General features: G+C 36.9%; 1 protein-coding gene across 1 annotated transcript in view; it reads left to right on the top strand.

The window, feature by feature from the left end:
• Window positions 1-13,746, top strand: part of sema4c (sema domain, immunoglobulin domain (Ig), transmembrane domain (TM) and short cytoplasmic domain, (semaphorin) 4C) — an 81,080-nt gene that overhangs the window by 59,401 nt on the left and 7,933 nt on the right. The window contains exons 8-13 of the mRNA XM_079814817.1: window positions 3,044-3,195; window positions 8,863-9,038; window positions 9,320-9,464; window positions 11,250-11,463; window positions 13,255-13,370; window positions 13,550-13,707. Coding sequence (XP_079670943.1) covers window positions 3,044-3,195; window positions 8,863-9,038; window positions 9,320-9,464; window positions 11,250-11,463; window positions 13,255-13,370; window positions 13,550-13,707 — 961 coding nt within the window. The remainder of the gene's footprint in view (window positions 1-3,043; window positions 3,196-8,862; window positions 9,039-9,319; window positions 9,465-11,249; window positions 11,464-13,254; window positions 13,371-13,549; window positions 13,708-13,746) is intronic.

The following is a 13,746-nucleotide window of genomic DNA, read 5'->3' on the forward strand; positions in this document are numbered from 1 at the left end:
ATTTTAATAATAGCCTAATTTAAAAGAATATAATCATTTTGTAGATGATAATAGGCATTGCAGTTTTACTCTTTGTGATGAACTGCTTTAGTCGTGAGGGAATAATTTACCTCCCATTAGCTGTACAGTTTGTCTGATCTGTGCATTAACTGCAACGCAGACGTTGTGCATTGGCCTTTAGCTCTTTGTGTTTTCTTCAGCTCATGAGATGCTGTCCGTCGTGCCATTAGAGAAGAGTACCTGGCGCTCTTACGTAATCAGAAACCATTTATGATTTTTGTTGTTTCCCAGCTACATAAGAATGCAGGCTTTTACAGAGAGCTTTTATGCCATGACGCAATGGCATTGCAGGGCCTGTTAAATTACATGTTAAGTCCATCTGGATATACATTAACATCTGACACATGAAACCTGTACAGATGCAAGGGAAATGAAAATGGAAATATAATGTAAGAGTTAAATATTTACACTTTTGTTTAATTCATCCCCAGCTTTCAGACAACTCTTTCTCCTTGTAGTTGCCTTGGCAGTGTTTCGTTGCTCTTTTAAGGTCCAGAAATTCCTGGTAAATGTTAAAAATGACTTTTTTTCAAGAAAGATGTATTACATTATATTATATTATTTAGACTAGGGATGCCACAATTCTCAATATAATATTGAACAATCGGTTTTGCATTTAATTAATTATTTTTCTACAAATTCTATCATTTGCCTCCATCCCAATATACTGAACAACGCGACATACATTCACATCACACGTTAGTGGTAGAGTTATACTCACTGAACACTATAGTTATTCACAATCAAGAAAGTTCATTATTTGCATGCGTTTTAAAGCCTTGCCGGCTCATTCGCGTGCGCTAAACGCCTGTCAAACACGTGATTATTGAACTAAGTAGTCGTCTTACTGCGCTAATACTGTCAAATACACACAAGGTTAACATAAGCACAGTCGGTTATGTCTAAAGTGAAAGTAAAATTGCGTGTGTCTGCATATTAGATGCACGCAGGTCTTAAAAGGACGGCAGCGCAGCCTAGTGAACACGCTGTCCTTAAAAGGACAGTTCACCTCTAAAATTATGTCATTATTTACTCACTCTAATATTGTTCCAAACCTGTATTCATTTCTCAATGACAGAATTTTTATTTTTATGAACTATCCCTTTAATGTTAATCCAACAACAAAAGACAAAGAGAAAATCGCTCACTGCTCTTGACTGAAAAACTTTAATACAGTAGCTTTAATAAGAATCAATGTATATTTTATAGTGAAGTCTATGTAGTGTTTTATTTTTACATTTATTCATTCAATTTCATACTTAAATGCTGCTGTACTGCTCTGAGCTGCCAGTGTAAATCTTTATATATATTTTTTGTATATTATACAATACACTAGGAATGTGTACAAGGGTTGTTTTATAGTAAAGTTTTAAGTTTAAGTAAGGTTTTTCAATTCTTTTAAGTAAAATAAAGAAAGAGTATTGCAATAAAAAAATAGTATTTTTTCTCCTTAACCTCTTGCTGTTCCTGTTGCCTAAGAATAGAATAGCAAAAAACTGATGTGACAAGCCATCAGAACCGAACCGAACCAAACCGAAAACCGTGGTTAAAAACCGAGGTATGTATTGAACCGTGGACTAACTGTATTGTTGCATCCCTAATATAGACCCTTTTCACAGACTGTGATGACACGTTTTAACGGTCATCAATATCGAAAATCCTGCAACATTTTTTGTATTTTCATTTTTTTTTATATATATATATGTACATTTATAACACTAATACTTTGTATGTTTGCATCAAATTACAAAAAACAAGTTACCGCTGCTGTGAGGGTTTCTAATACAGCGTCTATGGGAGTGATGGTAAAAATGAACATATTTCTTTCTTTTCACTGCCATTATCAATTTCACTCTATTTTTTCCCTCTTTTTGAAAGTTGTGAAATCACATCATTTTTCTTTTGCTATTTGAGCAAATGGGGACACAAAAAATTATTCACTCATTCACCGCTATAATATTTAACCCAATTATGACGACTTCCACTCAGAGAAACCCGGAAATGTGAAAAAGGTCTATTATATTATATTGTATTATATTGTATTATATTATATTATATTATATTATATTATATTATATTATATTATATTATATTATATTATATTATATATTATATTATATTATATTATATTATATTATATTATATTATATTATATTTATTATATTATATCAATCATATTACATTATAACTTTTTTTTGGAAAGATATTAATGCTTTTATCCGGCATGAACAGAAGTGACAGTAAATACTTTTACATTGTTACAAAAGATTTGTATTTCAAATAAATTATGTTCTTTTGATCTTTAAATTCGTCTAAGTATCACAGTTTCCTTAAAAACTATTAAGCAGCAACTGTTTTTGACATTGATATAATAAGAAATGTTTCTTGAGCAGCAAATCATCATATTAGAATGATTTCAGAAAGATCATGTGACTAGAGACTGGAGTAAGGATGCTGAAAATTATGCTTTGCCATCACAGGAATACATTAGAATACAGTTATTTTCAATTGCAAGAACATTTCACAATATTACTGTTTTTACTGTATTCTGTGTATTTTGATGAGCAAAAGAAAACACATTAGTTGTTCTTAACTAAGTGCATGTATTCATGTGGTCTCTATATGCACAGATTCATATATAAAATAGTAATCATTTACATGATATTTCTATTTATAAGAGAATATGATCACAAAAACTCATTCCAGATGTACTGATCAAATCCAACTATGGAAACTGAATCAGCCAGAAAGGAATTATCACAAATGAAAAGATCAGGTCTACAGCATGTTATCTCGGTATTAAGCGATATACGGGGAACAGGGCCCTGATCTTTCCAGCAGGGTTCATCCGAAATCAGCTCAATAAACAATGTCCCAAGGTGGATATTTAAGATCTTTTATCGGTTTGATCTAGTAACCACCAGCCCCTTATCTATTAAGTGCTGTGTTTCAAACACATATCTTCCCCTTTTGTCTGGTACAGAGCCAAACTTTGTGGGTTCAGCGCTGGTCCGGGAGAGCCGCAACAGTAAAGATGGAGACGACGATAAGATCTACTTCTTCTTCAGCGAGAGAGCGTTGGAGCTGGACTGCGACAGCGATCTGACCGTGGCACGGGTGGCACGCGTGTGTAAGGTGAGAATGTAAACTCCGAACTCGTATACACCGCGACCACAAGGTTGCTCAACATCGGGTTGCCATAGGGCAGGGGTTTGTGAGGGAACTGCAGGGGGTGCACGAGTTGATGAAAAGCTAATGAATTAAATCAGATTCAAATAAACAAATGGAGCTGCACAATTAATTTAAATAAAACTGAAATAGCTTAGCCCCGCCCACAACATTTGAGGTTGGGAAGTTCGGTCTGGACTTGATCCGTTGTGGAGCAACTATGCTCGAACCAGAGCTGTTCGCACCAATCAAATTGTCAGGGCGGGCTTTATTCGATGATGGACAGATGATCAACAGTAACGTAATCATCCACATCAACAAAGAGCGATTGGGTTGAATTTGTTCTAATCCTAAACTGAGAACTTGTTCGTATATGCATTCACCTTTACTATTTCTCTCAATAATGATGATTGTTTTGGTAAGTACTATGTGTATCCTTAAATTATTTTTACAACACCGGCAAAGATCGTTTACATTCATCTTCTTCTTCTACTTCTTCCAGCGTGCATGCAGTTGAGTTGTGTTGACAACTATGCGTCGCTCCGTTGCTCTGATTGGTTGTAGGTCTTTCCAATTGAGTGCAGAGGCATTTTCTTTCCTGGTTCGGTTGAAATCACAGCCCAATGGAGACTAGTATCAGACTAGAAGCTGAGTATGGTGACGTCAGGCTATGAAATAGTGGTATATCAAATCAAAGGCTACAATTTCATTAAAGAAGCTCATAGTCTGTTGCGTTGCGTGTTTCAGAGTGAAGAGTGGCACTGTGGTATAACAGTGTTTTCAGAGCAGCTCAGTTCACAGTAAATGCTGCTTCTCATGAACTCTCTGCAAGCACGTAGTTTAATGTGCATTTTGGGAACCAGTGTTATTTTAGAAAACCTTTTATTAGTAGTTGGAATTAGTTGGAGTCTTATATTTTCTGTCTTCATTTAAATTTTTAGGGTTTTTGTTTCTTTTTAATATGTCTATAGTTTGTATTAATTTTATTTCAGTTTTAGTTAGTTTTGTACATCAAGCTAAAATGAAAATGGGAAATGTTATCTTGACAGCTTGCTGAAATAAATAATACAATTTTATATATCGTCACTGTCCGATGAAAACCCTGTATGTCCATTTTGCCGATTTTTCGATTTTTCGACGGATTGAATGTCCAGGTTCATTTCCGTATACAGTATGCTTCACATATCTAAATGGTCAGTGAAAAGTTGTGAAATCATGTCATCTGATTTTCACGTATATCCATTTGGTGTCAAAGCTGTCAATCACGCCGCGTATCTCCCGCCCTGTGGAAGCATCTCGCCGGTCTCGTGAAGTTTCATCGAAGCTCAGCACTGGATAGCCGAAAGTACGACATTGAAGCTCTCCACAGTTTAGTTCGAATCTAGTTCTTCACAGATTAGTTTGCTTGCTAGTATGTAAATAAACTCGGTTTCATTGATAAGATTCAAACTTTTTTTTTCTTAGTCAAACTGATCAAATTATAGCCTGTAATGCTATTGTCATGATTGTCACTAGAACATGCCTCACTCATACTGCTATCACCACTTGCCAGAGGCTGAGAATGTCCAGCACGTATTCCTCTGTCAATATGAAACGCGACTTGGCCATTCTAATTAATGATCGGAAGAACGCGTATCGACCACCGTTACTGTAAAATATACACGTATGTCCATTTAAACTCAATTTTGGTCAAATGTGGATTATATCATTACACTGATATAATTGACGGGCAGCGACCATACATATATATATATATATATATATATATATATATATATATATATATATATATATATATATATATATATATTAGGGATGCACCGAATCCAGGGTTCGGGTTCGGATTCGGCCGAATATTGGGCTTTTTGACTGGGTTCGGTTTCTGCCGAACCTCAGAATTTTTTTCCACCGAACCCGAACACTAGGCTTGCACTATGCGCGCCCCGCTGGTCGAACGTAATGACGCCGCTGTTGAAAGTGAAAATGGAACTCATGAACAGAAAAGGTGGCAGTATACTTTAAGTCAAAAGAAGGCGATTCAAGTTGAGCTACGCGTTCAATTTGCAATGCCGATTTGTCTCGTGATGACCCTTAACAACAGCCGCTGTTATAACATTTGCATATGAAACATCCGAGAGAATAGGCTACGAGTTGTGCATGAAGGAATCTACAGACAGCAGCCAAAATGTATTTTATTTTACCTTGCAAACAGCCTATAGATCTATAGATCAGATAAAATATAAATAAAATTAATAAAATATATAGGCCTACACTAAATAATTTTCACTTAAATAATTACCAAATTAAGATGACAAAACGAAAATACACTAAATCCGTAAGCTTTGAAGAACCGGAATTAGGTAAATAGGTAGATAATATAGCTACTATATATCTTTACATATACTATTCTCTTAAAACCATTATTTCATTATTTTTACTAACTTAAATAATGATTCATCCGCTAGGTTGCACGTGAGGGGGAAAAAATAGGTTCCTTCCACTTAAGAGTTGAGCTCTTTTTATTTTAATATATCTCTTTACATAAATACTATTTTCTACTTTTAAAAAAAATAACTTCGTTATTTTACTAACCCAGTGTTTAGTATGTGAAGCTGTTTCACGTGAATATTACCACAGGAGTGAAGCACAAAGCTTTATTTAGCCTAGAAAGGAAATAGCCTAATGGTCAGAGAGCTCTTTTTCATTCTGCTTTGTGATCTGGATCTGGTCACTCGATTTTCCGTGAAAGGCCTAGTCCATTTTATCCCAATGGACATGGACATCTCGTTTCTTTTCCCAAATCTTCACTCACGTTGCGCCCATGTTCGCAGGGGATTATAAACGTTTCTTCCTTTCGTTTGCTTATAATTAAGTCTATTATAACTATTCACATCCTTTACTGTGGGAAAGTATAAAAAGCACTGTAAGACGAATACCTTTTTACTTAAAATTTTATTTAACACAGTTTGTTCTTGTTATTAAACTTGGTAAGGCGCGTCAAGTTTGGTTTATTTGAATAGCGCATTTCACACACACACACACACACGCGCGCGCCGGTGATTTTAGTTTCGTTTTCTCTGGCAGTGAATAATCAAAGATTGCCTAAATGTCTTGACCCTGTGGAAGATAAAATCCGCTCTTCAGACCTTTTAAAACAAGTGTTGCTTTGCAACATCAGTAGAACATATGAAGACGAAGATATTCAAGAAGGTGTCTATTCAGTGTCACATTCCTCTCAAAGCGCAGAGCGGTAGCCTATATGACGCATCTTTGCGGGGAAATAGTATGAATCAAATATTTTTCTAACTAATATTTAATTTTCATATATTCTTGAGGTTACCATTATTTACTAAAATCGTTTTTGTTTTATAGGATGTAGTGTGTTGTTTCACTGACGGAAGTGCTAAAATAAACACGCATATGGATGTTTCAGCCTCAAATGATTTCAAAATGTTGGCTATATATCTGGCATAGACATATATGCATTAGTTACATTCTCAATTTAATTTACAGAGCAATCCCTGCTAAGTTTTTAGTTTAACTAATACTATAGAAGAGGATTAGTGTGTGTCGCACACAACAGACTCGCAACGGGGGCGTGGCATCACGATGGTGGCACAACCCTAGCGCGCACCTCCTGCTCTCCGTTGGGTTGTTCTTTGAAACGACAGAGGACGACTCGGGGTAATTTTTCTATAAACCATCATGAAATAGCGTCGAGAAGAACATACACGACAATGTTTACTTTAGTAAACTTGACCAAAACAGTTAATGGCATCCCTACACTGCTGTGGACGTTGTTAACTTCATTAATGTGTTTACTGTGATGATGGACTGCGGATGGGAGTAGGATTCGGTATTCGGTTTCGGATTCGGCCGAATCTTAACCAGTGGATTCGGTATTCGGCCGAACCCCAAAAATCTGGATTCGGTGCATCCCTAATATATATATATATATATATATATATATATATATATATATATATATATATATATATATATATATATATATATATATATATATATATATATATATATATTCTATTCTATTTCACTTTTTTACAGTTTTTATTTTTAGTTGGGAGGTTCACTTTATTTACATTCACATTTGCATAATTTCCAGCAATTTTCCATGTGTGCAGAAGTTTACAGCATTTAACCAATATTCCACCAAAATAAAAGCTCAAGCACTTGACATGTTAAAGCTGTGAGGGTTTCAATGTTTGAAAGTGAAGAATTTAAGACATAAATATATGTATTTTGTATTCAACAATATCACTATGAGACTTTTTTAATCTATATATTCAGTCATGAAACTGTAGGGCTGAGACTGAGATGGTTGCTTCCGCTTCCCATGCTGGTGACCAAATGGTGGTGTAATTTGTGGGTGGAATGGGTGGGACACTTTTTGCGAGTGTTGATATAGTCCCCACCACTATTTTAAACATCTTGCTGCACGGATGCACCTACCTAATACAAACAAAACATCTCCAGTTAACTAGCAGAGCATACATTTGTTTTGTTTATTAAATAATAGGCGGTCTGGCCCTAGTTGCCGCTGTTATCAGTAGCGCGCATTTCTCCTGTGGCTTGCTTCACACGGTCGAACGATTGAATCTATCGCTTAACACCGTTGAGGAGACTTTCTATTTGTTGTGAAATCACAAAACAAATTACACAAAAAAACTGTCTCTGCTCTTGATATACAACCACTGATGATATTCAGATTGCTAAAAAACGAGGACAGATTAGAACAGAGAATCTCTGACACGCTTAACAAAGGACCATTAGGGAAATAGACCAGTAGACCACTAGACCATCAGGGAATACAAGCAAAGTTGGCCCCACTTTATATTAGGTGGCCACTTTTCCATCAAAAATAAGAACAATGTCTATTATGTTCATATTGTATTGCAAAACACTTTTGCTGATATTGAGGTGGGATACGGGTAAAGGTAGGGACAGGTGTGGTGGTATGAGTAAGTTTAAGGGTAGGTTAAGGTGTAAGGGAAGTTTCAACTGTGTAATTACAAATGTAACTACAGAAATTAATTACAGATGTAATTACATGCAGGTATTTTTAAAAATGGAAGTACAATGTCAAAACATGTATGTACACAATAAGTGCATTGTATCAAATAATTAATACAACATTTTTTAGTACATAGTAGTTAAGGCCACCTAATATAAAGTGCGTCCGCAAAGTTTGTGAATCTATGCAAAATAAATCTTAGCACTAACGATACATGGGTTTAGATGCAAGAATTAAACATTAGCTCTATATCGATAAATTAAACTCAATGAACTATTGAAATTGACATTTGAAAATTTCTGGACATCTTAATATAATTTTTTCTACTATTGTTATTGTATATATTTTACATCTGATATAACAATGCTGTATTAGCAATGCTATATCAGATATATACACACACCATACACACACCTGTCCCACCCACTTTTTAAAACAAAGTTACGCCCCTGGAAACCAGCATCCCATGCTGGTCCCAGCATGCAAAAAATACCTGGATGTTTCAGCAGGGCTGCTCTAGGGCAATTGTGCCTGTATGAGGTGTCCTGCAAATCGCTTTGAACAAAAATGTCTGTTAAATGGCTACTTGCTTCACTTTTCAGGGAGACCTGGGTGGCACACGGACCCTGCAGAAGAAGTGGACCACCTTCCAGAAGGCTCGGCTGATGTGTTCTTTCCCTGAGCGCCACATCACCTTTAATAACCTGCGGGCCGTCTTCACACTGCCTGGGGCGGACTGGAGGAGCACTAGTTTCTATGGCATCTTCCATGCGCAGTGGTGAGCGAACCCTCCTGCCATGCTAGTCTGTGTCATAAATATTTCTCTCTCTTCCTCTACCTGACGTAGTTGTGAAAGTCGCTCTGTCCTCTGCTTGAATAAAAGTGTCACCGTGCCAAACACCCAGCCCTGTTCCTCAAGTGTAGAAAATGCTGCACTGTCATTATGTTGACAGTAAGGCTATTACTGTAATAAACCAGCCAATGTAGCACAGTGATTTAGTTCAGACTGACTGACTACTTTTTTCTCTTTCTCCTTCTTCATCCTTTATTCTCTCACAGGGGGGATGTGGATGTGTCTGCTGTGTGTCAGTACCAGATCGGAGAGGTGAAAAATGTGTTCGATGGGCCGTATAAGGAATACAGGGAGTCGTCTCAGCGATGGGTCCGGTACACTAGCACTGTGCCCAGTCCACGACCTGGAGCGGTGAGTTGAGCAGCCGCTGAGATTGGAGGCCGAGAGGGCGCCCGTGACTAAGCACTCAGCTAAAAATAGCACACTATTTTTGTACATGCAGTAATATTTCACCCCAAAATGAGTACTTAGAAGTTTCCTGTTGCGACTCTCACAATTCTGAGAAAAGAAGTCAGAATTGGGAGTTATAAAGTCAAAATTGCGTGATATAAAGTCGCAATTGCGAGTTATAAAGTCAGAATTGTGTGATATAAAGTCTGGATTGCGAGTTTATATCACAATTCTGACTTCCTAACACAATTCTGACTTTATATCACGCAATTCTGACTTTATAACTCGCAATTGCGATGTCTCAATTATCTTTAAAAAAATATATTTTGTGGCGGAAACTATTTAAAATATTAAATTGATCAAAAGTGAGAGTAAAGACTGATTTCTGCAGAATCATGTGACACTGAAGACTCGAGTAACGATGCTGAAAATCCAGCTTGTATATTAAATATCTCTGTTTTTCTGGTCAAATAAATGCACCATGGTGAGCATAAGAGAGTTCTTTCAAAAACACGAAAAAAACTTTCCGACCCCAACATTTTTAATGGTTGTACATTAAAATAAAATGACATTCCTGAATTTGAGTTAAGGTTGCAAACAGGTAGCAGAATATAAAGTAGAATTAAAATGAATTGAAAATGAGAGAAAGAAAATTATATTGCTGTCATTTTTGTATTTTTAGTTTATATATCTCATCACATTTATTAATTCGCTTTTGTGAACCGGGGTAGAAGAAATTCTTAATTTCCCATAATTATTTTAATTACAGCTCATTTTTCTTCCTATTATTCTTATTCAAGTTTATGGGGTGTGGCTTGTTTGATTAGGTACTCTTGAGTAAGTACTTATTTTGAATAAGTAATATAATGATTAGTAATTACTTCTAAATAGTATGAATGTAATCTGGACGTACTACATCTGCCATGTTATCCTTATCATGTGACCTACCACCGTCAGTTGCGTCCTAGTGGCAGCCTCCCGCGGTCTCTCTTGAAGCCGACATGGAAGTGACTTAAACTGCAATTCATTGATTGGCTGCTAGAGACAGGCTCCAAAAGGGAGTCAAAACTGTATCTCCCCCATGTTAAAATGCCCAACTTTACAGCAGATTTTTTTTTTACAGCCTAGTACAAATTGTGGTTTTGGTCTATACAGCTAATTTTTCCCTTCATGACAACTGTGAGGGGGGTGAATTTTTTATATAACTTTTTCCGTTTAAATGATATTAAGCTTAAAGTTCTCCATAATGGCCATTTGAGTGACAGGTGAATTGCCACTATGTTCGAGCTAGGCGGGCGTGGTTTTTAGCAACTAGGCACCTCAGTTCCACCCACGTCCCGCCTCTATAGGCTTCAAAGATTGTCTTCAGAAACCTACGCATGACGTCACGGACACTATGTCCATATTTTTTTACAGTCTATGGTTGCGTTGCTTCGCTGCCATTGACAAATCCTCTCCCGTGGTCTCATGGGATAGTAAAGTTTTGCCCACTCTTTTATGAATACTGTGAATTCGGACATTTTTCACCTACTGTAAACTGTAGCAGGGAAGTACGTGATTTCGGATGCAGCCCAACTCATGAACTGACAGGGAGCCAGTTTGAAGTTTTGTAAATGTCAAATCTCTAAACAAATTGAGCACACTTTACTTATTGTATTTTAAATGTGTATGATGTTGTTTTAAAAATACACATTATGAGTATCAAGTAAAAATGCCTAATCAAAAGACTTTCCTTTCTTTCTACAGTGCATCACAAACTTTGACAGGGAAAACGGTTACAACAGTTCTCTACAGCTGCCTGACGCAACGCTAAACTTTGCCAAGAAGCATCCGCTAATGGAGCTCAGGGCGGAAGCTCGCCCCCTGCTGCTTACTAAAGGGATTAACTTCACCCGAATAGCTGTGGACAGAGTGAGCTCACTGGACCAGAGATCCTACAACATGCTCTTCATAGGCACAGGTATGTTATAGATGGTCAAACGCATACAGTTCACGGATCATTGTACGAACCGTTACACAGCTAATGAGAGCAGTGTTTCTTTGTCAAGAGGGTTTTTTGACAGTCTCACGCATCGTCCTTCTTGTTCCATTGTCCTTTTGTGTGCAAATATAAATAGAGTAGCCAAAGAACCCATTTTATTAGCCATAATGTTGTACCTAAGTGGAAATGTCACCTCTGCCAATTGATTCTTTTCATGCAGGAAGGTCAGTCCTTGAAATAAAAATTGAAAAGATGTATCTGGCCTTGGCGCTCTCATATAAACACACTCACACTCAAGGCTCAACCATCCTTGGTATGAAATGAGTTCAGTCTTTCACCAATTTCACACAAAAGACAAATACATCTATACAAACCTAGTTAGTTGACATTAAATGTTTTCAGAAAGGTGACATCCTGTGGTGACATTTCGAACAATTTTGTCATTGACATGAATATTATTTTAGAATATATTTTTTAATACAATATATATTCATAAATATTTTTTTACACTTTTAAAAAGGTATTTGTCATACCACACGACTATTTAAAATCACTAGTGCACACAAAAATGTTTTATGGCATAATATTAATTGAAACTACCGGAATATTATTATAAAATATAAATTTTTTATTTTTAAAAATGCATTTGTCATACCGCAGGACTATTTAAAATTACTAGCGAAGGCAAAAAAGGGGGTTAATAACATCATATTAACTGAAAGTCTTCATGATAATTATTCTAAAATATATTTTAATAATACAATATACATTTTAAAAATGGATTTGTCATACCACAATACTATTTAAAATTGCTAGTGGAGGCATACATGATTTTATGACATATAATAATTGAAAAACTACATCAATATATTTTGTAATAAAATATTTATGTTTTAAATATATTTTATATATTTTTTTTAATGTATCATGCTACAGGACATAATTCTAATTGAGAAACTTGAATATTGAACATGAATATATTAATATAAAATATATTTTTTCAAATGAAAAATGTTACACCACAGGACTATTTAAAATTACTAATCAGGGCAAAAAGGTAAATATATAAATATATATTTATTCACTTTCCCCTTTTAGATTCAGGTATAGTTAAACCCGTTTTGAGTGCAGGCAGCACCTGGGGCAGATTGTGGGTGTGTGTGTGTGTGTGTGTGTGTGTGTGTGTGTGTGTGTGTGTGTGTGTGTGTGTGTGTGTGTGTGTGTGTGTGTGTGTGTGTGTGTGTGTGTGTGTGTGTGTGTGTGTGTGTGTGTGTGTGTGTGTGTGTGTGTGTGTGTGTGTGGCATGGAGAATCAGAGTCTTGGATTAAGGATTAAGAGTGAACATAGATACTCTGACATGAGCAAAAGTGCCAGGGTGGATTTGTAAAGCACACCCTGTAGCTCTTCAACTCTCCTCCGTTATCCCTTTTCCGCACAGTCCCTTTTTTCTCCCTGACTGAGAGAGAGGTCAGTGGCATATTATCTGTGACAAGCACCGTGTGAGAGGACGGGATAAAGTACACACACAGAGTTATGATAGGTCACGGCACCAGCTGGGGTGTATTCAATTTTCCTGCCGGTAATCGGCGTAACCTTGTTCCTAAAATCCAATGACGGAAAAATATGCCACGTGTTGATGATACATTAATGGACTATTTGTCTCTCTTCTTTCGCCATTGTCCCCTCTCTGTCCCCATCCCATTACTTCTCCCCTCTGAATACAATCTATCCCCACCATCTTTCCTCCTGGCCTCTTTGTTTGTCGTTCAGCGGATGGATGGCTCCAGCGTGTCGTGATTTTGGGTTCAGAGGCCCATGTGATAGAAGAGATCCAGCTGTTTGATCGGCAGCAACCGGTGGACAGCCTCACCATCTCGCACAGCAAAGTAATTTTTTACTCTTGCTGAGCCTATCTCTTTGAAGCCAGCTCTCCCATCAGACTAGCATTAATCTGCTTTGTTCAAACTGTGTAGGAAAACAGAGTGCATTGATGACTGAAAATAATTTATTTGCTTGTATTGTTTTCCTTCATTTATTCCCAAATCCTCCCATTCTTTGTCTACAGAAGTATTTGTACATTGGCTCACGCTCTGAGGTTCTTCAGCTGCCCTTGGCAAACTGCAGCCGGTACCATTCACAGCCAGACTGCCTGCTGTCCAGAGACCCGTACTGTGCCTGGGACAGCGAGGGACGCGCTTGTGTCCGCATCGACCTCCACCGCGGGTAAATTCATCCATCTTTTGGTTCTGCTAGCATCCTTGC

The sequence above is a fragment of the Gobio gobio genome, assembly GCF_949357685.1.
Source record: "Gobio gobio genome assembly, chromosome: 4".
In the NCBI taxonomy this organism is placed as follows: domain Eukaryota; kingdom Metazoa; phylum Chordata; class Actinopteri; order Cypriniformes; family Gobionidae; genus Gobio; species Gobio gobio.